The sequence below is a fragment of the Stegastes partitus genome, unplaced genomic scaffold (genome assembly GCF_000690725.1).
Source record: "Stegastes partitus isolate 25-593 unplaced genomic scaffold, Stegastes_partitus-1.0.2 Scaffold279, whole genome shotgun sequence".
Classification (NCBI taxonomy): domain Eukaryota; kingdom Metazoa; phylum Chordata; class Actinopteri; family Pomacentridae; genus Stegastes; species Stegastes partitus.
The window spans coordinates 471,358-497,958 of record NW_007578010.1 but is presented as its reverse complement, the minus strand read 5'-3'; the positions used below and the strand labels follow the sequence as shown (position 1 = coordinate 497,958).

General features: G+C 40.9%; 2 protein-coding genes across 2 annotated transcripts in view; both read right to left on the bottom strand.

Moving 5' to 3' along the window:
- The window catches only part of pid1 (phosphotyrosine interaction domain containing 1), a 40,611-nt gene extending 27,656 nt beyond the window's left edge, over window positions 1–12,955 (bottom strand). The window contains exons 1-2 of the mRNA XM_008282627.1: window positions 12,945–12,955; window positions 9,118–9,248 (exon numbers count right to left, since the gene is read on the bottom strand). Of these exons, the coding sequence (XP_008280849.1) occupies window positions 9,118–9,147 (30 nt within the window). The 5' untranslated portion in view covers window positions 9,148–9,248; window positions 12,945–12,955. The remainder of the gene's footprint in view (window positions 1–9,117; window positions 9,249–12,944) is intronic.
- Window positions 12,956–13,525: 570 nt separating this feature from the next.
- The window catches only part of dner (delta/notch-like EGF repeat containing), a 71,884-nt gene continuing 58,808 nt past the window's right edge, over window positions 13,526–26,601 (bottom strand). The window contains exons 8-13 of the mRNA XM_008282626.1: window positions 22,353–22,586; window positions 15,662–15,784; window positions 15,451–15,564; window positions 15,109–15,240; window positions 14,777–15,023; window positions 13,526–13,651 (exon numbers count right to left, since the gene is read on the bottom strand). Coding sequence (XP_008280848.1) covers window positions 13,540–13,651; window positions 14,777–15,023; window positions 15,109–15,240; window positions 15,451–15,564; window positions 15,662–15,784; window positions 22,353–22,586 — 962 coding nt within the window. The 3' untranslated portion in view covers window positions 13,526–13,539. The remainder of the gene's footprint in view (window positions 13,652–14,776; window positions 15,024–15,108; window positions 15,241–15,450; window positions 15,565–15,661; window positions 15,785–22,352; window positions 22,587–26,601) is intronic.

Below are 26,601 nucleotides of genomic sequence, written 5' to 3'. Positions count from 1 at the left end.
CTGAGGGAGTGTTCTTACAGAAAAAAGGTTCTCAGGTCAATATCATGGTAAGATACTGCATAACAGGGTGAAAATAGGCACTCAGCCACACCCACTGAGACACACAAAGTTGGGTTTATACGGACGAGATCGTGACAAAAGCTAGAAAACAGCTGGAAATAATGTCAAGAATCCAGCAGAAGCCAAGCGTGTCCAAAAGCATGATAATTGGAAAAAATACACCACATGACACACAAATGGCTACTGGTTCATACCATAAACTCAAAGCGTGGTTACTCATAGTAAATATGGTTAGAACCTTAACACAGACCTCAAGACCAAAACAGTTTGTCAACAACATTAGTCTGTGTCGGATGCATCGGCATACACCAACCCAGACACACATGCAGAGAGCTGTGTACCAGCTGTTGAACATTTGTGGGGTACTGGCAAGGAACGAGACAGGAGGACATCACTGTTTGTTGTCAGATCACCTGGTCAGGAGATCATCTGTTCATTTTAAGAGGAAAATCAGCAGGCCCACATTCAGGTGTCAAGTCAGACATGGTCCAAGATTAGAACCATTTTAATGTCCATGAACAGGACAATGATGAGCAGATCCAGCACTGTGATATTTGGATGATAGAAAAGCCCCACCAAACTGTTTGGAACAAATAAGAAATGGTGATAGGTAGATCGAAGGCCTTTAGTAGAAAGACTGGACTTCTTTGGTTCTTGAAGATATTTCACCTCTCATCCAAAAGGCCTTTCTCAGTTCTAACTGACTGGTGGAGAGTTCCAGGTATTTATTTTCAGCACCACCTTACAAGGCTTACAGCTCATTTATGACTAGAGAGTCACATGACTTACGGTTTGAATGGTGGTGAAACTGCCTGAGGAATGTCTCATAAGCAGTGCCATAGACCCCCTACATTGCTGTCATCTAAAAAGTCTACTTGCCTTTTACTGAGGCGTTTAGGACTAACACGACTTGGAGGACTGAGAATCTACACAGACATGTCACGACATCACATCTTCAACAGCACATTTTTAATCCTGTGTGACAAAACTTGTGTACAAGTGTTGTTTACAATTCATATTCCTCATAAAATTAATTATGAGCATGCTTGGCACAAAACATTTATTATGGAACCTGTTTACACCTATGACTGCCTGCTAGTCTTCTTCTACTCTACTTTTTGGTGGTGCATTACCACATTTCTTGTCACATTACCAACACCTGTTGAATAGTAAGAAACCACTGGCAGGAGTGTGTATCCTGTCATCAATGGGCTGAAGTGTTTTCCTAAGATACCAACCAAAGACACACACACACACAAACTTGAAAACATTGCACAATTGTTCTACTGGTGGCCAAAACCTCTACAGCAGAAGAAAAATATCTGACAAACATTAAACCAAAGCACCACATCCGATCCAGAAATATTTGTCAATGACTGAGGATTAAGCTATTTTTTTTCTTCATTTGTGCCTCTTCCAGCAAGTAAACAGGACATGAGCTAAAGTTACACATCAAATGAATTGTTCATGAATTTTCTCCTCAGAACGGGGTCAGTTTAACCAACAAACCTCGTCTTTCCAAACAATGGCTTTACTCTGAGGCTTAAAACCTTGCGTAACTCTTGACTGGCAACCAGTTTTATCCTACCCTTGTTTGTGCCTCAAACACCGTTTATACACACAAACACATCCGTCCTCCTGTAAACTCACTGAAGGAATTAAACTGTGCTCCTCAGGTAGGGTAGGAGGAAGCATGTGGTGGCAGTTACTTCCTAAAACCAAAAGTAGGATGTGCCCCTCCAGTTCCCTGCATACTAAAGACCGGGCAGTGTAACTTTCTAAGCTGTCCCCTCTGTGTTTACAGTCTCCCCCTCTGATCCTGGGACAGTTTATGAGAGGAAATATGTCTGAACGAGCTCAAACCAGAGTGGGCCATGGGAGGTCCCTGCACAGGAGAAAATGTTTTTCTCAATTACAATTGGAGTACAAGGGGAACGTAGGAGGAAGAAGGTCAATGATGGGACGTTGTGATTGGTGGGTTACTTCTGTAGGAGGAAGTGGGTATTATAGTAGTCTAACCTCAGAGCCCGAGGGTGGCAATCTCTTACTGGCAGTAAAAACATCAACAGCTCTTTGACGTAAACAATTAACCCACTGTAACATCTGAAATAGTCAACACAGAACCACGAATAGTAGGTGCTGATGAGGAAAAACATCGGCAGCTGTCACGAACATGTGCACATCACATTATTCACCTACTGCTAGACAGAAAACTGTGTGGAGTATCCAGAGTCTGTCATCTGTTCAGTCATTAAACCATCAGACAGCACTAACTGGTTTTTGACAAGTTAAGCAGGCATTGAAGAACTTTAAATTACACCTTTGGTCCATTCACGCTACTCCTGATCTCAGTTGTCTCAGACACTCGGGTTGTTTTTAAATTAAAAAAAAAAAAAACTATGTAAAGGTGCAACTGGCAAGAACTATCAACCAACATGCTGATTACTTTTTGATAAATTATAAATTGTCACAACATAGTGAAAAGTATTCTTCCTAGCCTAAAAACACATCTCACAATGACTTCTTTCACCACACAGAAGTTGAATTTTCTGTGACGATTCTGACATTTGAGAAGCAAATTTTCTTAGAAAATAATTATTCAAAAAATTAAATCACTATCCAAGTAGTTGCTAATTAATTTTAATTGATTTTATTGCACGAGTTTAACAGTGAAAATTAGGAACTGAACCACTTCCGATCTAGTTTGCGGGAAAAAAAAGCATTTTGAGAACTGGGTTGGTTTGGTAACTAAATTATTGGTTCACAGCGAGAACTAGATGCCAATTGGAAACGAATGGGATCATGATGACATCAGCGGCATGAGTAGGTGTGCATGAAAGTCATGAAAAAGAAAATAACAAACAAAATGAGAAGACTTGTCTTGTCATCCAAAAGAAACTCAACTGTCACTGTTCATATCGGCAGAGTTTCAGCAGAAGTTTGAAGGCTTTACTCAGAAACTGTATGAAGAACTCGCTGGAGAATTGGCAAAACCGCCACCTACCAGACCAGAATGCGGAACAAAAAAAATTTACACTGAGACAGAGCTGTTTCGGCCAATAAGAAGGCTCACACTCTGTCGTTCTCTGTTAAGTTGAGGAAACCATGGGAATTTTGTGCCAGTGTGCTTGCAAATTCCTTTCGCCACCAAGACCACACTCTCACCAACAATAGCTGTGGCTACAAAGCAACCTCAGACAGACAAAGAGACAGACAGACGTACAAACAAATGAAGACAGACGGAGATGGCCACAGCAACGAGTAGAGATGCACAAACCGACAGAGGCTGGCAATGACCATGTTTGACCTCAGCCAGCTATTTCTGCACTGTCAGGTCCACATCTTTTCATCTGCTCAGCCCCGTTTGTCGAAGTCGCACACATTAAAGTGTCAAGAGTTGAAACCATGGCTAAAGACAGAAGTGCTGACAGAGGAAAAGAGCATGTCTGGTAGATCGAGGGATATTCAAAAAGGAAGCATGTTGTTGTGTGTGTACCATGCTCAAGCTGCCTGTCAACGTGCATACGAGGACATGCATGTGTGGAGCCATTCCCAGACCACTGCACATTGTGCAATCCGTCGCTGAACTAACGTGGCCTCTGTCTGGAGAGAAGGGGCCCCCAAAACTGACTGAGGGATGTGGTCAGTAGGAGGTAGGAGGGATGAGGAAATGGTCTGACTGAAGGAGGGAAAAAACAGTTAGATGTGATGCAGCACCAGCACATACTGTCGCTGCCAAACACAGCAGTTTGCCACTGCGTAACTCTCCCCATGACCTGTATCTCCTCACCCCCACACCTCCATCTATCTCTCTTTCCCCTCCTCTTCCTGCTTCAGCGTGAGACAAAAATGCAGCAAGACATCAGGTGTTGCTATGGCAACAGAGGACAGCACAAGTGAGAATAATATGGACGGATGTCATAGTGAATTAAAACAATAAAACGTGATATTAAGGAGTGGTGAATTCTATATTAGCTAATTGAGAGATTTAGCTCTATAAATCTCACCTTTCCCTACTCAAAAGAGGTGAAGGTTACTAGTCTAAAGGATGGGGTTGCTATGGTTACAAACAGCTATGGCGCCGTGAGAGTGGCAGCCAGTTGCAGCAGCTCCTTCCTACTTTCTGTGTTTTTAGCTATTTACTTTGATTTTTCTTCGATCTTCTAAATATTTTAATTTCACTCAGCTGTACCACTTTTGTGCGGGAACAGTGGAGATGCAGGTGGTGTTTTTGTTGGTCTCTTCTTCGCTTTTTTGCTAGTTTTTGGGGTCCGCGTCTGGCGAGTCGTTGAGCCATGGCTCCATTGTTTTTACACTCGTGAACAGCTGTTGGCGCTGAGCCAGGCCAAGCCACCGTCGTGGGAGAGACCGGACATCCCCGATGAGCTCCACAGGAGGAAGAGGGGATGCAGGGCAGGAGTGAAGCATCGAGAGAAGAGGAGACGCTACAAGCTGTCCGTCTGTCCATCATCATGGATACGTGAGGTCTCTCCCTAACGGATGGAAGAGCGAAGAGCTAACAGCGCTGACCCGGCTGCAGTGGGTGTATCGGGAGTGCAGCCTCATGTTGTTCATGGAGTCGTGGCTGAACGAACTCACTCCGGACTCGCTCGTAACTTTCACCTGGTCAGAGCAGACCGGAGCTTGAGGGAGAGTGGTAAGAAGAAAGGCTGGGGACTCGCCATCTATGTGAATGAGAGATGGGGTAATGCTAGCACGTTAGCATTGAAGAGCGGCGCTGCATGAAGGATGTTGAACTACTGGCGGTTGGTTGGGGCCGTTTTACCTGCCCATTACAGTTTACATTCCCCCTTCGGCTGATGCTGCTGCAGCCTGTGAACTCATCCATAGTTCAGTGTCCCAGCTGCAAACATCACATCCTCAATCTCTGATCATCATTTCAGGAGACTTTAATCATACATCGCTCTCTACCACTCTCCCCACATTCAGCCAGTATGTGGACTGACTTGGACCTGCTGTGTGCGGACACTGGGATGCAAATTACTTAATTATTGTATTCTTGCACTTTCTATATTTTTGGATGCTGCTGTGGCGTGTAAATTTCCCCCAATGGAGGATCGATAAAAAAGCATTCTATTCTATTCTATTCTATTCTATTCTATACTAGGCAATGGCCAGGTATTGCGATCATTCTATAATTTCACTGCAAGGGTCATTCCTTCTTATACTGTAATCCAAAAGAACCCGACAGTCCAAGTATAGAGTTCACAGGAACAGAACAACCTGAGTACACTTTGCTGATCCAAATTCTCCTGCAAAGTCATCCATCAAGTTTACTTCTGCCATTGAGTATTTCATAGTTCTGAAATGGACAGCAGTAACATGCCAAACTGTTTATCAGCATTGGCCACAGATGGTCTCCAGGAGGTAAGCTGGCGTGAGCCAAGTGCCGGTTATAAAAAGTATGATTTCTTTAAACACACAAACCTACATTTTCCCCTCCAGTAATTCAGCACCGTACACCATAAACCTGGATGGTGGATTTCTCACAATGCAATTCAAAAGCATGACATGAGGCGTACATGTTTGCTTGACTTTCAGGCTCTTCCATAACAGAGAGCTCCAGGTTGGATATGTCTGAGTTTTCAGGTTCTCGGTCATAATTACAGCTTAGATGTTGATGTGAACACGATTGTGTTTTAAAATTACTCCTGACTGACATGATTGTGGCATAAATGCCTCCATCTTTCAAACTACATGTCCCCAGTTTTGTAACTTCTGCTCAGAATGTGTGTGAAGGAAACCTGACAATATCATCAGGGTTATTTTTCAGTCTTTAGGAATCTCAATTTAGAGACCATCAAAGTTCAAATAGGCTAAGAAAGTGTTCAAGATCAGTCTTGGTCTCAAGACCACTTTTAGAAAGTCTGAGAATCAACTACATGTTTACTCTGTCTCATCTTGGTCTAAGACACAAAGGACTCGAGATTGTATTTCCTAGATTGATCAAGGCCATCTTGGGGGATATCAGTTAGTTGCCTGTGCATAGCTTGACTTTGTTTTCAACATCACTATTGTGAGTGGATGGAAAAATCTCTTCACTCAAAGAGATTTAGTGAATATTAGGAAGACATATTAGCTACCTATGTATACACCATATGTTTCAGGGTGCTAGTTTTGGGGGTTCAATGCAATGGTTTCCACATTTTATCATAGGTATGTCATGTGCTGTGAGTCTAATTTTTGGTGGTTGTGACTCCAACACTAGGCTGAGAACTGGACTTCATGTGTAAAATCAGTGGAGTCCCCTTTTAACGAATACCCCTGCTTTTACGGTGTGTACAGAGCTTCTATAATCGAAATCCAAAAGTTTTTTAGCTGCAACAAGGCCAAAAATGGTTTTAGTTGAAATATGTGAAGCCAGTGTTGAAAAGTTTTAGGGAATTTGTAAGTAGGGTTGTAGGACTACACATTAAATAATAATGTCATGAACCCTCTGGACCCCAAAACCTGCCATGTTGCAATTTTTAACTTTCCAGCAGTCCTTGAATGTATCATGTGTAACTTAAGGTTCCATCAGAAACCAAATCTGAGCTTAAAATTGTGGTATTTCATGGAAAACACTTTACGTCTCATTAAAAATTTGCCAAACTGAAGCGTTTGCACCAGATCCTGGAAAATACTAAATTTCTGCACTCATCAGCACAACTGAGAAGCCACAGCCTACTGACTCAGCTGTGACGAACGTGACAAAAATTCAGAAAGCTTTCAGGTGACGTGCAAACTGTGTTTATACAAAGAAGAGAGGAGACGACAAGAGACGCTGAAAGCAAAACAAAACATACTGGATCAATAAAAATAAATGTAGCATTACTCTAAAACGGAAAACAGTGGAGCAAGTTGTTGGAAGATAAATTCCGCATGGTGAAATACATGTTTCTATCATTTATGTGGAAAGTTGTTGGAAAAATGCTACTTTGTAGAGGTTGTAAAAATCTAAACAGTTAAATATATATAGCATGTGGAGTCCCATTTTTTCCAGTATTGGTACCACATGTGGGCACTTGGAAAAAAGTTATACATCTTGATTCCATTTTTTGGGGTACTTTTGTATAACAAATAAACAACTCCAACTTTTGTTTTTGTCTTTTTTGAGCGATTTACGACCTTATAATTGTGTCAGACTGACATTTTTTAGCTTTCTGCACTTTTAGCTATGGTTTTCCTGTTCCTATAGAGCCGCAGGACTATATATTGCAAAACAATGAGCCCACAGTGAACAAAAACAACAACATCACCACACTTAAAGTCTGTTTAGAGCTTCACAGGTGTGGAAGTGGTAGGTTGAAGACTGAAGATTACTCGTTGGCACATGGCTACAAAGGCAGAGAGACTAAAACCAAACATGAACATAAATGTATAAATGTATAAGCTGCTGTGATGGGGAAAAATAACATCATAATAATAATGACAATAATAACACATTTTATTTGTATAGCGCTTTTCAAACTCAAAGATGCTTTACAGGATAAGAACAATAAAATCAACTAATACAAAAGTAGACTAAGCAAAAATACAAGCAAGCAGGTAAAGCAACACAAAAGATTAATAAATAAATAAATAAATACATTTTTAAAAAGTTCTAAGTTGACGTGACTTAATTTCTATTTAAAGACAGTTTTCTTTGAGTACAGTTGGTAAAGTGAGGAATGATTCACTTGCTCACATGAAAATTTACTGGAGCCACAGAAAATATGGGATCGTACATTGTTTATCTGCACTCGTTTAGTTTGATTGTGTATTTTCTCTTTTCTTTTCTTTCATTCTGTTTTTTATTCTTATTATCTTACTTGTCCTACATTTGTGTGTGTATATAAAACTCTATTTTTTATTTTTTTAATTCTAAATTGTCCGTAGGTGTGACTGTGAGTGTGCTTGGTTGTCTGTCTCTAAGTGTAGCCCTGTGATAGACTGGTGACCTGTCCAGGGTGTCCCCTGCCTTCACCCTGAGTCCGCTGGGATAGACTTCAGCCCCCCACCCCCCAATTCTGAATCTGTCTTTATCACACTTGTTGAGCATATCACTGTGATTTTATCAAACAGAAACCACACGTCTCAGCGTTCAATAAACCCAAATCAACAACTGTTCATCACTGATAGAAAATTATTATCATCCGCTCCGTTATGGAGGGCGGTTGCTAGGCAACACATTAAGTTATCATGGTGACTGTGAGCGGTCATTCAGCCTGGATGTTCAAATCGTGGGTTCGTCTATGTGTGTGTGTTCAAGGTGATAATTTAACTCCAACATCTGACTGGAGGACAAACAGCGGAACTCTCGAGTTTTTTTTTTTTTTTTAATAATTCGTGATTCCATCGCCCGGGCAGAGGAGGGGGATTGTGCAAGTTCACTTGGCAGCCAGTCAGGCAGGCCGACATCTGGAGAGCATTACGTCTTCAGGAGACGTGAAGCCAGGGTCGGTGCACGGCTTACCCCTGGATATCACACTACGTGTCATTAACGGGGGGTTTTATGTGTTTATTTTGACAGGTCGCGGGATGCTTTTTAGCCATTTGACACATAAACGAAGAAGAAAAACTGAGGTTAAAGCATCCAACACGAAAGAAAAAACAGGCAGCAGGAGGAGGAGGCCTGCTCTCAGTGGCTGGATGAAACAGGCCTGTGCTCATAAGTAGACATTTTAAAACATATGCAAGTCTCTGACGGGGGAGAAAAAAAAATCTCCAGCGGTGGATTAGCACCGGAATGCAGCGGAGGCACAAATTGTTGCACCGTGGTGCCTCCAGCTTGCATAACGTGAAAAGGTGCGTTTGAACACAGCACCGAGTGAAGCGAGCAGAAAATTAGCGTTTAAATGCTAATTTCTCTTCTTTTTTTTCTAAAGCGGACTAGGTGAACTAGTGCCCACCTAAAACATCTGCAGCTGCACGCAAACGCGAAGCAAGTCGGTCCAGGCTGGAGCCACGGCGGGTTTCAGAGGCTCTTAACGCGGCTCGACCGTTTATTTACCGCCGCTGCCCTGTCGACGGTAACCGGCTCTCTCACACACACACACACACAGCACCGTGTCCTACCTGCAGTCGCTCCGACGCGGGTTGCCACATATTAGCAGAATCACGGGGTCTCCGTCTTTAACCACAGCAGCAGCAGCTTCTTCTCTTTTCGTAGTCCGGTTCACATCTGTTCGCCTTCACAGCTCGCCTCTCTGTCCTCCTTCACTCTGGACGGCTCGGTAATGAAGGATGTGTTGCTCCGCCTGGCTGCAGCTCTCGCCGCCGCCAGCAGGTGGAGCTGCCCCGCTGTCTCTGCTCAGTCTGCCGCTGCGTTCAGGTGCTGTGGGAAATCCAGCTTTCAACACTGTGGCTGTTGATGAGAATCTTTTAAAGATTTATTTTATTGTTGTTTTGTGGTTGTTATTGTTAAACTTGAAGGTGTGAAATAAAAGCTCTTAAGATATAAAGATATCTACCTGTGTCATTCCTCAATCCCCACAACTAGCTGTTACAGTCCACTCAGAATTTAACTGAGCTGTGAGCCATACCAGGAAACAAATTCACAATTTCCAAGTTTAATTTTTGGATAAATTTGCTTCCAAAGTGAGCAATTCCAGACAAGCAGCTGCCTCACAGACAGTCTGAGATGGTGAAAGCTTTAGGACAGATTTGAAACCAATATGGGTTACTGTGTTTTTATCTCACCTTCAATGAAACCTAAACTCAGCCACTCTTGCATTTATTTGCTTCTGTCATGCCTGTGCTCACACCACATGCTGCATTTTTATACACCAAAATTCCTAATAAAGCTTATTACGCTTAAAAATATCATCTTCCTTGTGTGACAATCACAGTTTTGATAGTGTCTTATGTGGTAATACTCCATCAGGTTTTATATCTATTACATAGTGAATATCAAACTGAAGCAAGACTTAAAAAAAAAAAAAAAAGACATTATAAATCATATCACAATGTCTGTCAGAAAAATATCATTTAGGCCTAGTTCAAATGAAGGATAACAGTCTAAAAAAGAAGGGATTAGTGGCAAGACAGATTTAAACAATATCATTGTATAATTTGCTCTAAAAACATCCCTTCATGCACTAATCAATGTGTTATATTGAAAATAGTTAAATGCTAAATGATATAAATGAGTCAGTCATGAACCCACAGAACTTTCTTTCCAAATTCTGCAGCTCTCGCCATGGTGAAGCAAGTTTACATCATCCCTATCGAGGCATCTAAGCATCTTGGAGAACTTGTCGTGGTTTCTCTGTGGATGTAGGCTGTCTAAAGTGCTGAGAAAAATGGACAGTATGGATGGATAAGCATCTAAATAACGTGAAAATAAACTACAAGTGCATTTCTAAATGATCAAATAAAGCACATTTTATAAAAACACAACTGAAGCATTGGTGCCAGTGTTTTATATGAATGTCCACCTTGAAGTAGTTTATTAAAAGTAGTAAAGCAACATAAACTATTAATGTTTTTTCATCTGAACCTCAAAAGACACCCCTAAAGATATTTAACACCCTTACAAAGACGACTTCAAGGCCTCAGAAGATTAGTCATTCAGACCAGTGAAACCAGTCGGTGCAGGAATGCAATTAAAAGGAAATGATCATAACATAAATGGAATGGCATTATTTCAGTGGCTAGTGGCAATAAAACCGTGGTTAGTTTAAAGCTTTCATTCTCATAATTCCTAAGTTTCACAAAGGCAGCTAAGGACAAAGAATCCCATGCCCACACATTTTGATCTGCTTAAGCTCCTAAAAAACAAGCTGTACCAAAAACATTCAGTCCGTGTGACTGTTGTGAACTGAGATCGGCTTGGAATTACCTTGTTATTCTGAAGCAAGGTTCTGGGAATCCACTGAAGCACCATCCATTATTTTGGAGAAAATGCTGAATGCATCATTTTTAGTGCTGCCAAAATTTTTATACTGCAGGGCAATAATTTCGGTTTTTTTTTTCTAAAAGGGATAAAACTTTATAATTAAACTCCTCTCCAGCCAAGCTGTGAGTTCATCAAGGTAGAGGCCTTAAAATCAGCAGAATCTCTGTAATAGACAACGCCTTGTGGGAACTGAGTCAAGCCAAACAGCAAACAGTCTGACCCTCCAGAGCATTCAGAGGCCAAAGGTCAAGCCCAAGGCCTCCAAACCAGATCATAAGCAAAGGTGAGAGACAGCAGTGACATCTGGTACTCCTGCAATGTGTGTGTACGTCTTGTTCGAGTACACACACATAATATGTGTAGGTGTGTTGAGCGACATGACTCCACGGTCGCAGTCTGTATTTAGACATGTTTACATGGGGGGACATCTGGATAAAGCCTGAGGTCACCGGGGGTGTTCACGTTACCAACACTCCATAAAAGGGCTTTCCCACGCCTGATGTTTCAGTCTGGTGGGTATGACCTTGGGACAGAAAAACAGACGCTGCAGATAATCAGGATCCGCATTTTTAAAAACACTATTTAATTCTTGCAGGCCAACATTTATTGCTGCATGCTATTTGTCATCTAATCACAGCTGACTTAAGGTTGCTACTTATTTGGTGAAATATATGCAGCTGGTGCACATCCTTTACTATTGTATTGAAACTGTCATTGAATAAAGACTCAAAAATTCAGATGTTGCATTTCTTATTCATGTTTCAATTGAAATTAGATTTTTATGTTTTGTTAACTGGACAAAAAATGAAATTAACGCCAGACAAGACTATTTTTATTCAGCTAATGTTATGTATAACACCTTGTGGATAACATAGTTTTCACAAGTTTTATAAAATGTGGCTTTTATTCCGAAAAAAATGTTTTGAGTAAAATTGGGAAAACATGTTCATATTTCTCTAATTAAAAACTATTGTTTCAGCAAAAGTACTGAAATCCATCTAGCACACTGGTACTTGTATCATAAACTGTCGAATAACACTCTGCCCCCAAATACGCCGCATGTCATCCAACAAATTGTTGCAGAAAACAAATGTGTCTGGAGGATTAGATAGGTTGTTGACCCTGACGCAGGCCGAGGTCAAAAATATCTTGTTTGCAGCTGTGATATATGGATTGGTGGTAGTCTGGTGTACAAGGCTGGAGGGAAAAGAAAAAAAAACAACTTGGTTTCAAGGTGATTTACAAAAAGCACTTTGTGTTATCACTACAGGGAATGAAGAAAACACAACATACCTAAGTTTGAGCCAGAGTTCACACAAGACACAATGTGAGCAGAATATGTTTCACTTGAATCTTTATTGTTTACATAATTCAACATAGATAATAGGTAATCATGTCGCCGCTGTGTTTAAGATGAGGGAAAAAAATCGTAGGATAAGCTGAGCCTATTGGTAGAACATTGCTTGACCTTGAGAGGAACAACACAGCTGCACAGACAGAACGTTTTTTCCATTGGCAGAACACAGAAGCACATATATTCTGGAGTAGATATCTTCTCTGTCAGTCTGTTTTTTTCCTCTTTTCCACCCCAAAGCCTGCAAGAGGGCAAACAAACTCACATCCAGAAACTATTCAACGCTGTCAATACTAGAGGTGAATTTGTACACTGGGGAAAACAGGTACACTGAGTAAAACCAATTATTTTTCTGTGCAGTGAGAAATATACCTACCTACTATCCTAAATATCACTGAAATACATACAGTAGGATGGTAGGGTCACGGTACTCCAGCAAACCCACTTTCTTTACTATTCATACACCACTGAGAAACTTGCATGTAAAGAACAGGACAATATGTATTTTTAAAAAAAGAAAAATTCTGTGACTAGTATTTTATACCTGTATGTATTTTATCTACTAACCACAAAATACCCAAAAGAAAAGATTTTTGGCACAATCCTGACAGAGATAAATACAACGGCAATGAAAAAGGAGCAACCAACAACCAAATACAAAGGGTTTTAAAATATTGCAGAGAGAACATCAAATCTAACCATGCACGAAGTAAGGCAACCTACTGCAGATGTTTATTTTTTTCTTTTTAAATATAGAAAAAGATACAGTGTATGCACTATGAGAAGTGCACCTATTTCTACAACACCTGTAAGGACTGTTGTCAGCACTGTCTGCTGAGTTTAAGCTTAGAAACGTGGGCTCCTGGGTTGCTGGCCTCACCTACAGACAGACAGTCTGGTGCAGACTAAAGTCATCACTCTATTGTACAGCAGAGGTTACTGGTAGTGTTGCCCATCATCAATAACTTAAGTAATGCAAAGTATGCTCTTATGCTACAATAAAGCCTTATCATGGACTTTGACAGGAAAATAGATGTATCAAATTCCAGATGTGTTCTTTTTAAACTACAGTGTGTGTTTTTGGATTATTTTTTCTCCACTTTACATTCAGTTTTGTTTTGCTGTTATTCTTTTTTTTTGTTTTTTCTTAGGAAATACTTTCATATTTATACTGACTTTATGTATGTGTGTGCATGCACATGTGGTCATGTGCAGCTGCATGTGTACAGCTTGTGATGGCTGTGTTTTACAAATCCTTTGTCTTGATGAGAGTAACCAGCGGCTTGTCATCAGGACTGTAGTCTTCATAGGCGATGGGAGTGGCGTCGTACATGGCGGGCCTGGACTTCTTCCCGAATCTAATGCGAAAGTATAAAAACCAAATGTTCATCAGTGTTGCGAAACCAAATGCTGTTTCCTAAAATAGCTGTGAAAACCTTGTGGTTGTAGTTAGTGAACAAGAAGTTCTATTAAAGAGGCATGGCAGTGATTTAGTGTTGAATGTTAGTGGGGATACACAAAAGGCAGACAATAATAGAGGAAAATTGTAAAATGATGGCTTTCAGCTTTAAAAATGCATTATTTTTCATTTCCCACAATGCAGCTCAGTAAAGTTTTTTTGTTTGAGTCTGCCTGCCTCTTAAATATCCCTGTGTTTTAAACTCAACATTCAGGTTGCCATTAAAAAGTCATTTTGCTTAACAAAGGGTAATGATCTGCAAAAATCTATCTCCTTAAGTATAAGGTACATTGATCCATCCTTTACAGGAGGAAAGAAAATGATGCCGTCCCTAGTTCTGTGTGGCAGCAACATTAAAGCAATGTACCATCCACGGCAGATCAACAACATCCACAGTTGCATCATTATGTAATTTAGTGTAGATTGATCCTTTTGACACGATAGTTGTCTTTTCCTTTATCTGTATGAACTCTCCTTCACGTGTTTCCTTGATCTCGTGAGATTTACCTTTAACGTCAAGGTAAAGTGTTTAGGGAAAAGGATGTGATGTCATTTTTTTTTGATTATTCAACTACAACATCCACAGATTGTAAATTAGGCTGTCAGCTGATTAAAAACATTCCAGGAGATATCCTGCTTTCAGAGACAAAGTAGTACTCCATGTGACTTGTAAACTGGCTTAAATTTTCCAGCTTACTTGTGACTTTACTAACATGTTCTAAAGCTTTCACACATACCACATGGTCTACAAGAACCAGTAAAATGGACCAAGCACACCTTGAGTTGAGATTGTTCTGTCAATAACTAAACAGATCTTTTACAGCAAAAATTATGAAAATTTAAAAAATGGAAAACTGATTTCTTAGCAGCTGCGAGCTGAATGCAAACCGATCATTAAAATGCGTCAGTATATACCACAAAAGTACCAGCACATAAATGTCCACATAAAGCTGTGTAGTGACAGAAAATACAAAACTGTCCTTGACTTTGTTGTTAATCAATTAGTGTTTTTAAGTGTCCTGACCTGGCGTGGCGGATGGAGGCTATAGCATTGCTGAACTCGCTGTCGATGCTGCGGCAGTTGTAGAACTCCTGGTAGGCATGGCGGGATGAGCCCTGGTACTCGATGCGGCTGATGCGACAGATGCCCACAATGAGGATGATGAGCATGAGGACGAAGGCCACGCACAGAGCTCCGATGATGATGTACAGGGAGTGGCGGGGCATGTTGGTCAGGGTGTCCTCAGTGTGTGCTGGTTTCCACTGCAGGTCTGACAACCACACACACACACAACTTATCACATGTCCTGTTTTAGATTAATAGCTGGGGAGACGTTTTCTGACAGGCTGACTTACGGATCTCACAGCTGGGCCCCACCCACCCAGGTGGACAGTGACAGGTGAAGCCATTTGATTGGTCAATGCAGGTGCCTCCGTGGTGACAGGGGTTGCTCTCGCACTCGTTAATGTCGACCTCGCACTTCTCCCCTGAGCAGACAGGTAAGGTTGCATTCAGAAACAGCAAGAAACTGATGCTGATGGGTTACAGCGTGAGCCGAGTGGAGGAACACTTTTGGTAGATGCAGTTTTAAATTCAGTGTTTTGACTGCATTATTTACCATATAGTGACATTCACCTCTATTTTAACCATACACAGCATATTGCAGTCAGTTTGTTGATCGTGGTGTCAGTGCTCACCCAGATACCCAGGTGGGCAGGCACAGGAGGCATTAAGTCCTGCGCTCTCACAGCGGCCTCCATTCTGGCAACGCATCTTCAGACATGGATCCTTGTAGATTTCACAGTGTCTTCCTGCACACACATACAGAGGCCAGTTGCAATAATTCTTCAGGTTGCATGTTTAGTACTGTGCAACTAACCATAAATGTAAAAACAATCTTTTACATACCCTCAAACTGTGGTGTACAGACACACTCATAGGCGTTGATGAGATCCCTGCAGGTGGCGTAGTTCTGGCAGGGTGCAGACAGACACTCATTGTACTCCTCCTCACAGTACAAGCCATGGTAGCCTTAATGACAAATACATACAGTTTACATTAATATTACAGTTTTTAAATAATAAAACACTGCTGCATTAACAATGCACCCCTCAGAAGAAGTTTGACTTCAAGGGTTTAGCTGTAAGGAGGGGAAAGTGTGCGTACCTGTGCAACACTCCACAATATTGGCAAATACTACTGATATTGCAGAAGTTGGAAGCAGTAAACTTGTTGAACGTGGTTACAACTTAAAAGGGTTCCTTGTATTAGAACATTTAATATGTTTAAGCAGTATCTCCTCCCATTCACAAATCACACATTGTCATACCAGGGAGCCTCCCAGAGCAACCATTCATCTGTTGGCCACTAAGGAGCAGAGAGTGTAGTGATACAATAAGTGCCTTCCTCATTCACTGTTCTTGCTCAGAGTCCCTCGAGAAGAGATTTTAATCAGTAGCCTTTTTGTCATGCTTGACACGTGTAACATTACACTATAATAGTACCCTTGCAGAGTTGTTGAGGGGGTCGTGAGAGTTAGACCATTCAGTTCAGGTATGTTCTGTAGACATGGAGAAGGCCATGTCCACTGAAGAACCTTGTGGGGGGTACTTCTGGAGAATGGGGTACCAGGGCTGTTGGCATGAGCCATCTGGTCCTTGTGCAACCAAAGTGAGAGATGTGTTTGTATTCTCGACACAAGGTCAAATATGTTTCCAGTAAGTGTTGGACTCTGCTAGGGTTGCCCCTTGTCTCTGATCCTGTTTGTCACATACATCAACAGGCTCTCAAAGCACAGCGGGAGTGACAAGAGTGTCCGGTTTGGAAAGACTCATGTCTTTGCTTTTTGTGGATGATGTGATTTTGTTGGCTTCATCAGACGATGACCTTCAACATGCACTGGGGTGGTTTGGAGTGAGTGTGAAGCAGCTGGGATGAGATCAGCAAAACCAGATCTGAGGTCATCGTTCTCTGATGAAAAATGGTGCATTGCTCCCTATATGTTGGGGGGTGAGTTGCTACCACAAGCAAAAGAGTTTAGGTGTCTCAAAACCTTGTTCACAGGTGATGGGAAAATGGTGCATGAGATGGACAGATGGATTGATGCAGCATCAGCAGTAATGCAGGCTTTCCACAAGAGCATAGTGCTGAAGGGGAGTTGAGCCGAAAGGCAAAGCTCTGGATTTACTTGTCGGTCTTCATTGCAGGCCTCACCTGTGGTCATGGGTTCTGGGCAGTAACTAAAAGAATAAAGTTGTGGATAAAAGCGACCAAAATGAGATTCCTCTGTAGGATGGCCTGGGCTCAGCTTTAGAGAGAGTGAGGAGCTCGGACATTCAGGACGGCCTCGACGGAGATCACTGCTCCTTCGTTTTAAAAGGAGCCAGCTGAGGTGGTTAGGAGAAGTGATCAGTATGCCTCCTGGGTGCTTTCTTTTGGAGGTTTTCTCAGCAAGTCCAACTGGGAGGAGACCCAGAACTCACTGGAGGGATTACATATCTCATCTGATTTGGAAGTTCCTCAGGATACCCCAGGAGGATGGATGCATGAACGGATAGATGAGGGATAGACTATAGATATCTCTATAGAAATCCAGCCTTGATGTGCTTACCCGACCTATTTTATCCTGAACACGTGACCTCAGACAGGACTTTTTTTTGCAACCTTTATAGTCTATAAAAATATGAAATAATCAAGGAGATGATAAAAAGAAAGTCACTGTACATAGTCTTATTAACTGCCCAGTAAGTGTGTGAATATATTGTAAACCCAGTATGTTGCCAATCAGTGGGACTGGGCACAAGGTCAAATAGCATGCAGTGCACTGTGCTTTCCATAGGATGGCAGCTGTGTACTGAGGCAAAATAAGCCTGCAACTGCTAAAAACATGGTCAACGCATGAATAACAGACAATCAATGCCTCATCTGTATCTATGCAATAATATTTTCAGTCTATAAAGAAAAACACAAAGCGTAATGTGCAGCATATGAGAGAATAAGTGGCTCAGATGATTGTGTTTCATTTGCACAACTTGAGATGTGCAGATGCAGATTCAGGAGGTAAAGTGCTGAAGTAAGCAGTAGAATATGTTTTCTTATTCAGCCTGTTTGTTTTAATACACTCCTACACCAAAAATTTGCCTTCCCGTGTAAAGGAATCTAATGTAATTAAGCTGATAAATAGCTGCAATGTTTGCATATGCACTAATCTCACACATGACGTGCTTTTGCATACCTGCACACACTCCCAACTGTGTTTCATTCAAGTGTTCTACAAACTCAGGGAGAGCCAAAATCACCAGAGGACCGGTGTCTCTTGAGGTGTTACACGAGTAGCGTAGCAATCTGTTTTCATTAGCTCTGCTCCAACTTTAACTGACTATATTTCTCAGTTGGGTCCCAGTGCTGACTAAAGGTTCGAGAAACCCTCCGTGGGCCACAGCTAACGTGTGTTTGGGGAAACAGAAAAGAGGAATTAATGAGGAGCCCAGTTAGAACCTCTAGGGTCCTCCCTGTGAAATGCCAGTGAAATGTCAAGTGCCTTTCCAAGACTCTGTCTGCGTTCTGTGGGCTGGCTCGTGGGCTGGCAGCCTCTCGTGTGAGCTGGATTACAGGAAACTGGAGGACAGATCATTCTACATATCAGCTCCCGAACAGCTTTCTTTTAAACAGCCAACAGGCATTTACAGAACCCCACATATCCACACACTTAGACGAGGAGGGAAGAAACACAAACATATTCAGGTGGTCATATACAGACACAGCGATGCAAACATTCATACACACGTCAGTTTAATATGTCATATAGTACGGTCTTAACCTTAATATTTAACTTTCTAAACCACAGAACCTGGCAGCTTTGAAAGGCACATTATCTTTTTTTTTTAAATCAGCTTTTTAATTATTAATTATTATTAATTATTTTTATTATTATTTGATGTGTCGTTACATCTGAAAACTTAATCAAATCTGAGCTTAATTATGTGCTATTTAATTCATTCTACATAGTTTATCTAAATAGTAAAAAAAAGAAAAAAAACCCACTTACTAGATTCTGTAAAAAAAAAACAAAAAAAAAACACAACAACTAAAAATTCTGTGCTTCTCCATGCAACCATGAAGACATTATTGATTCAGCTGTCAACAACAGTCACATGACAAAAATTCAAAGATTTTTCAACTGAATTGGGTTGAACTGCAGGTTGTGTTTACACAGAGCAAATATTATTGTACTGAAACAAATTGTCACTTGCAAAATTATTGTACATTTTGACTCCATGTTATTTTAAAAACTTAAATAACTAATAAAAGAATTTTTTTCTCCCTTTTTATGATTTATTGCATTATAAATGTGTCATATTGCACAAAAGACATTTTTGAGGTCTCTCTACTGCTTGTCGTGGTTGTGCTGTTTCCATAGAGGTACAGGACTTTATATTGCTGTGACAAATGAGCACACAGTGAATAAAAATATGACAGGAGCAAAAAAAAAACAAACAAGAAACTGCTTGGGGTTTCAGAGGGTGACATTAGTCAGGTAAATTTGTAACATTAATCCTACTTCTCGACTGGAAAACACTTTGGCTCAACGTCTGCTGTACTCATAGCTCAGACATCAGCTAAAATTCTGATGAAATGGAGGCAATGTTGGTATGAAATGCTGTGTGTGTGCATGGCTGTCTGAACACGCAACCGTGTCTTTGTGTGTTCTCTGTAATGTCTGGGACGCTAATTACAAATCACCAATTTCACCAATCCCATTAGACAGGGCCGCCTGAGCGGAGGTATTTGATTGGATGGCAGCATCTGCTCAAGCAGCAGAACCACAAACACAGACAATGGATTGGAGGCAACACACACACACACACACACACACACACACACACACACACGTGCAAATATGCACACTCTTGTAAGTCAACTGCTTCACCATGGCAACCAGACAACAGAGGATGAGAGGGAAGCAAGGTGAGGTAACGGTAGGAAGATAAAGATGAGGAAGAACAAAAGACAAAAATATGAAAGAAATGCAAACCAGAAAAAAAAACAAGATGCAGGCTGTGGTGAAGACACTGTAAGACATCTGAATAAATGGGAAGCAGTGGACGCCCACCCTGCACCACGACAAAGCAAGAGTCAAATCCTTTGAATAAACAAGATGAACACGAAGTAAGGAAGGAATATCAACTCGAATCTTAGAGTTGAAATGTTTACTATCATCCCAGGTGTGAATTTTGAAGAAAAAAGTTGAAAATATCACATTTCAGACGTGTTTCCAAGTCAGTAAGTGAAAATATTCCGCAGGAATACACCTGTCATGTCCTGCATCTATATCGAAGGACTACAACATCTCCAAAGAGTCGAGATGCATCTTTACAACAAGCAGCAATTTCAATTTCTAAATATTTTCTGCCATATTGCAAAAAAGTCAGCAAAAGGAGCAGCTGTATCTACGCTGAAGTAGAAATGAATGAATGGGAGGATCAAATATGAGCTGATGATGGTGACGGCCTCATACATTCGACTGACAGCTGGTGTAAACAGAGAGCAGCGGAGCAAAGTGTCAGATTATGTTGATGGGCCACTGGGAAAGTCATCTATCTCGCCATCCCAGGAAGGTAATTGCAGCACAATGGATAATGATAAGTCATCATTCCACTCAATTGATTTGATCACAGAGGCATCAGCACCAGCGGCACGATCATCCCGTCTAAAAATAACTCATCATTGAGCCAGATGATATTTACTGCTACACTGAGCCTGAGCCAGCAGCACTACAAGCCACCATCCTTTTACTTATCACTAAGCTTTATGTGCTGGTTGTAAAGGCAGATCCGGGAAAGAGATAGAGGCAAAGTGAGGAGTCAAATGTTATCTTAAAGACATCAATAGATATCAAAAGGGTCCAGGAGGCCTTAAAGGAAGTGACTGTAAAAGTCCAAGTACTCTGATGTTTTGTTGTGAACACAATGCGATGAAAAAACATCCATATATTTCAGGTAAAATCACTCTACTCACACAGGAAAATGCTGCTTTATAAAAAAATAAAAAAAAACTCCACCACAGGTTTCTGTTTGAGTTAAACGGTTTTCTGTTTGAGCTAGATAGTCTCTCATTTCTAGCGTGAGCCAAATATTTGATCTCAGGAGCAGTTTTCAGAGTTGGGTTTTGAGTTAAAAATACTCTACTTGGATTAATAACCCGTGTCAGAACTTTTCATGTTTAATTATGTCATTAAAACATCTTTAAAATTACATTGACGCCTTCTCAGAAAGAAGAACTAATCATGCTGTACACCATGTACAGTAAATGGTTATGCAATGCATGGGTACATATGTCTATTTTTGTACATATGATATACATATTTCTGAGACGCTTCTATATATTTTTTCTAGTTTATGTTATAATGAGATTTTAGACATTAAAATCATGTTTGCATATACTGTAGATATATGTAAGTGATTTTGCACTGTATATTTTTTACACCATAGATTTTCTACATTTTTGCCCACTACATATTTTCAATACTGTATTATTTGTACATATGACGAATATTTGAAGAGTTCGTTTGCAAAAACAGATCACTCCATTTTTGTAGATTTTCAGAAAACTTATTTTTTCTGTTGTTTGCTTGAGATGATATCAATCAAACTGAAGTTGAGTGGATTTGACTCAGTAGAAATGACAAAAATAGACATAACTTACGTTTGATTGATATTGTCTCAGGTAGACAATGGAAAAGTGGGTTTTCTGAAGGTTTGTGAAGATGGAGTTATCTGTTTTTGCAAATGAACTCTTCATTTTTATTACCACCTACAATACACTTTAGTACTTATGTCAATGACTTTTGAGTGATGAGAGGAGATGAACTTTATTATCTTGGACTAAAAGTGTACACATACAACAAATCCATAGTAAAATTATTATTATTCTTGCATCTATCTATCTATCTATCTATCTATCTATCTATCTATCTATCTATCTATCTATCTATCTATCTATCTATCTATCTATCTATCTATCCATAGTTTAAGTTTACTTGATGAACTTCACTGAGAAGTAGATAAATAAACATACTTTTTTGGGAAGGGGAACTGAGGTGAACTTGCAAAATACCATGAAAAAGATGCAAAACTAATGCAAGTGACACAGAGGGTTTGGAGGGAACTGCTCAGGTGGGTAGGCGGTGGGATTTATCATTTATATGCCTGTGCTCAAGGCAACTGTCTCACCCATCCACTTCCACTCTTACAGAGACCCTTCTGTAAGTGAGACTGACAAGGATGTGTACCGGCAGCACAAACACACACACATACACACACATACACACTCAGGAATAAATATTTCATCCCATGCGGATGCTGACAACGTTGAGTGGAAAAACAGCAGTTGAGGTCTGATGATTCAGATATTAATTCAGATTTGCACATGAGCTCTGTTTTAGCTTGTTAAGTTTTTCAATAAACAACCAAAAGCACGAGCTGTGCCAACTCTGACTCACTAAATTTGGCTCCTGATGCCGACAACACCGTGACACCAGCAGTCAGCAGCAGCCTAAGCTTTCACTAAAAGCATCGAGATGCGTGACAGTGCAGCTCACCTGGGACGCAGAGACACCTGTAGCTGTTGCCCACACTGCGGCAGACTCCATGAGCGCAGGGATTCAGGGCACAGAAGTCCACCAGCTGGGCACATGTGGGGCCCGTGAAGCCGGCTGTGCAGCTACAGCCGAACCCCAGAGGGCCGGGGCCTTGAGCGTAGCACGTCCCGTTGTTGTGACAGGGGCTGGAGGCGCACGGGTCCACTTTCTGCTCGCATGTGGCACCCTGGTAACCTGTGAGGTGACAGTGGGAAATGTCAACATATAAAGAGGGATAGGAAGAGAAAGACAATCATGGGAAACTAATACTAAAATAATCTTCTTATGGTTATGGAAGCATAAAGGAAATGCCTTTAGTGTGACTGATAATAAGCGTCCTCATCAATAACACTTAGAGCACACAGCTGCAGTACAAGTTGCCAGTGTCGCAGGTAAAAGTCAGATAAAAACTCTTCGGTCAATTTTAGGCATTGGATGAACCTACTTTCAAACAAGGCTGGCGGAGTGGCACAGCAGGGGTTGTGTTTATGCAAATCAAGTGGTGCAATGCGATATGTGGCATCCATTTTTTGGCATAAAATTGCACCTACTCCTCTGCCTACTGAAACCACCTCTTCTTGCAAATAAGTTCATGGAGAAATTTACCTCTAGATGTTTAGTTTTTGGATTAGTTTGAAAAAAAGTTTGTTCTGCTAGTCCCTACTCTAGTCTCTACCTTAAGGGATGTGCTGAGCATTCCTGGCTACACAACTAATTGTGCCTCACACAATATGGCACAGCAACAGGGACTAAAAATGTGATAACAATCGGACAATACAATTGCATCAAATGTGAAATCATTTACTATGTAATAATGCATGGAAATGCAATAAAAAAAAACATATTTGACAGTTTAAACTAAATGATCTTGCTTATGCACTTTTTTTTTTTTTTAGCTTTTAGATTTTTAAAGGAAATCTAACACATATCCTGTCATATGTTTGGTACCCACATGCAGTTTATCATTGCCATAAAGAAATATTTTGACATGTTTAGAAGTAAACTTGATTACTTTCTTCCCAAAAGTTGTAAGATGATTAGCATAGCATTGCATAAAGACTGGAAGCAGGGGAGAAACAGCTACCTCTCCCCAAACGTTTAAAATATAACTATTAGGACCTTTAAAACTCATTAAATATATTCTGAAATAGACTGTGTTGAGGCCGGCCATGGACCGTCCTGTGACAGTATCCACTTGTATAGTTATAATTTTAAGCACCAATACAATGTAAACAGTTCAGTTGTCTAAAAATGTAGCCCCTCTTAAACTGTCATGAATGAGGTAATTAGCCAGAGAGGTCGAAACTATTTTTCATACTAGGCTCTAAACATGTTTATTTCTGCTGTGAAGTTGAGCATTTTGACATTGAGCTCTATAAGGACTGACTTGCTTTTGGAGCAGCCTCAAGTGGCCATTTGAGGAACTGCAGTTATTGACATTCAACCTCCACCACAACAAATAGTGACAACACAGAACTGCAAATTACAACAGAAGTGTTTACATTTCTATTCTGTATATAATAAACAAACAAGTTCATTTCGAGGTAACATTTGAGCCTTGGATGGAGCGAGGCCGCCTGCTTCTCGTGTAAGCTAAGCCAACAGCATACAGACATGAGGGACGTGAGTCAGTCTTCAAAGAAGAAAAACAAAATGTCAAAGTATTCTTTAAGATCTTGTTACTGTCATGTTTTCAAGCAGCAGCTTTGGGAGAGTGACACCAAGGATCAAAAGACGATATCCTCAGAGAAAGACAGCAAGTGGCTTGATTCTGTCATCAAATACAACCCCAAATGACCACCCCTACAGCAATTTTATTGTTCTTTCTTTTATTCGTTCCTCTTCGTTGTTTGAGAACAAGACAAACAGAGCGAAAGCAGCTTAAAAGAGATTGAATTCTTGCTGCAGACAGGGCTGTCTAACCATTATGTTGTACCAGTATTTCTGGAGGACGGATGATGTGTTTTTGTCATGCTTTCCATGCGATAATGCCCCTCTGTGTTTGTGCAGGGGGTCTGTTCTGAGCAGACCCATGCTCTCATTTCCTTGCCACTACTTTCTTCCTCACCTCCTCTCATTAGCTCATCAGCCTCTATCTCTTTCACCTATCTTCCACTTCTAAAAATAACCCCTTTTCTTCACCCTTACTCCTCTTCTGTCTTCACCTCCCATGAGAACCGCCATTATACTGCAGAGAGGAGAAAGACTCCGCTGTGTACATGCACATAGCTCTGCTGTGATACAGTGCATGTGGGTCCTCTGATTTACAGTCACACCGTAGTAAATCCCTGAGCTGACTGCACCAGAGTGCACACTCCATTGAACTAATGAAGAGATCTCTCTCAAGCATCCATTGATCTGCAAGACTTTATTTTACTGTGCGAGGAGGACATTTATCATTCAGCGGAGAGACACGAGTAATCTGCAGCAGTCAGGCGAAAATCTCACCACAGCTCTTCTTTCTCTTTGTGTCCTCTGCCTCGTTCTGCTTCATCCCTTCCCATTTCTGCTCCTCTGCCTTCCTCTTTTTCCCTTATTTCTTTTACACGCACAGACGCCAAACACACGCATAAATTTAATTTTATGATTTATATTTGCTCTGTCATGCTTTAATCCCCTGCTTTTCTCTGTGTTTAGCTTCTTTGCTCTCTCTAAGAACTTGAGCTCAATTTCTCTCTTAGTCTTTCTCTATTTCCAGCTTATTCGTCTATACATCTATCAATCTAAAGATGCGCGCTCTCACACTGTGACACGAGCTGAGCTGACAGAGAGGAGTCTGTTCACTCCTGCTGCTGGCGTTCTAACCTGCCAAGGAGTTAACAGTTTAAATTTAGCTGGCCCGCTCACTCCTCCGCCCCTCTACTTCTGACTGGAGGCAGCCCCAGTACAGACATTCGCATGTCACACTTCACACTCAGTGTGTACAAGTCAGAGTGCAAAATGTACATGCACGCACCTATGAAATTATAATATTGGCATGGATTTAACATCTTCATCCCCTTGTAGCGACCGTGTGAAAGTATAAACTACACTGTGTGCACAATTACTAGGCAAGAGGGTATTCAGACCTCATCATTTTATTCTCTTCACATTTTCCAACTCTAAACCACATAAACCTGAGTGCTTATTGGATTTAATCATTTTTAGTCGAGACGAACTTGCGTAATGAAGGAGGGTGTAGTGTAAAGTGATTAATACTTTACATTAGGCTCCATAATAATTAGGCAGCCTCATTACTTCAGCTAAAATGGGCCAAGAAAGAGATTTAGCTGATACTGAAAGTCAAAAATTGCAAAATGTCTCTCATACAGATGTAACATTCTTGAAAAAGATGAACTATTGAGGTGTGACCACTGGACAATCAAACACTTGGAGAAGAAAATGTGCAAATTAACCATAGAAGAAAAACTAAATGTGAAGCTACCAGGAGTACATTATCCTCCAGCGCCACCATATTCAAGGACTGTAACCAATCTAGAGCATCCACCACAAGGTGTCAAGTGCTCAGACCGAGGTAAGAAGGCTAAAACACGACCACCACTGGGTAAGATTCACAAGTTCAAGTGTCAGGATTGAGTGGAGAAATACCTGAGAACAGATTTTTCAAAGGTTTGATGGACAGATGAAATGATGGTGACTCTTGAGGGAGCAGATGGATGGATGGATCACTAATGGACACAGGGCAACACTTTGAGTCAGGTGCCAGTGAGGTGATGAAGAAGCACTGGTATGGACGCTATTATTAAGGATGAGCTAGCTGAACCTTTTTGGGTGGCAATGAAAGTCGACTCCAAAACTAAAGGTTAGTTTCTGGAAGATGGAAGAAGTCAACAGCATTGAAGAAGGCCATGATCTTTCAGCAGGATAATCCTCCATTGCATGCATCCAAGTACCTCAAAGGCAAATGTACAGTGAGGAAACACAATGCGCCACTATGAAGAGCATTTGGGAGGCCGTGGTTGGTGCTTCAGTCAAAGTTATTCGTCAACAGATCGAGAAACCGACAGACTCCGGGGTGGCCGTGTACACTGCCTGGTCAAAAAAAAAGTCACCCTCTGGATTTAACTAAGCAAATAGGTAAGACACTCCCATTGGATAATTACTGCATGCGTTATTATGTTTCAAAAAGTTATTTAACTTTGACTGATGCAGTGAGTCACTTCTCATTTCTTAAACAACAATGTCGAAAGAAGCATTCTGTGGTCATGGA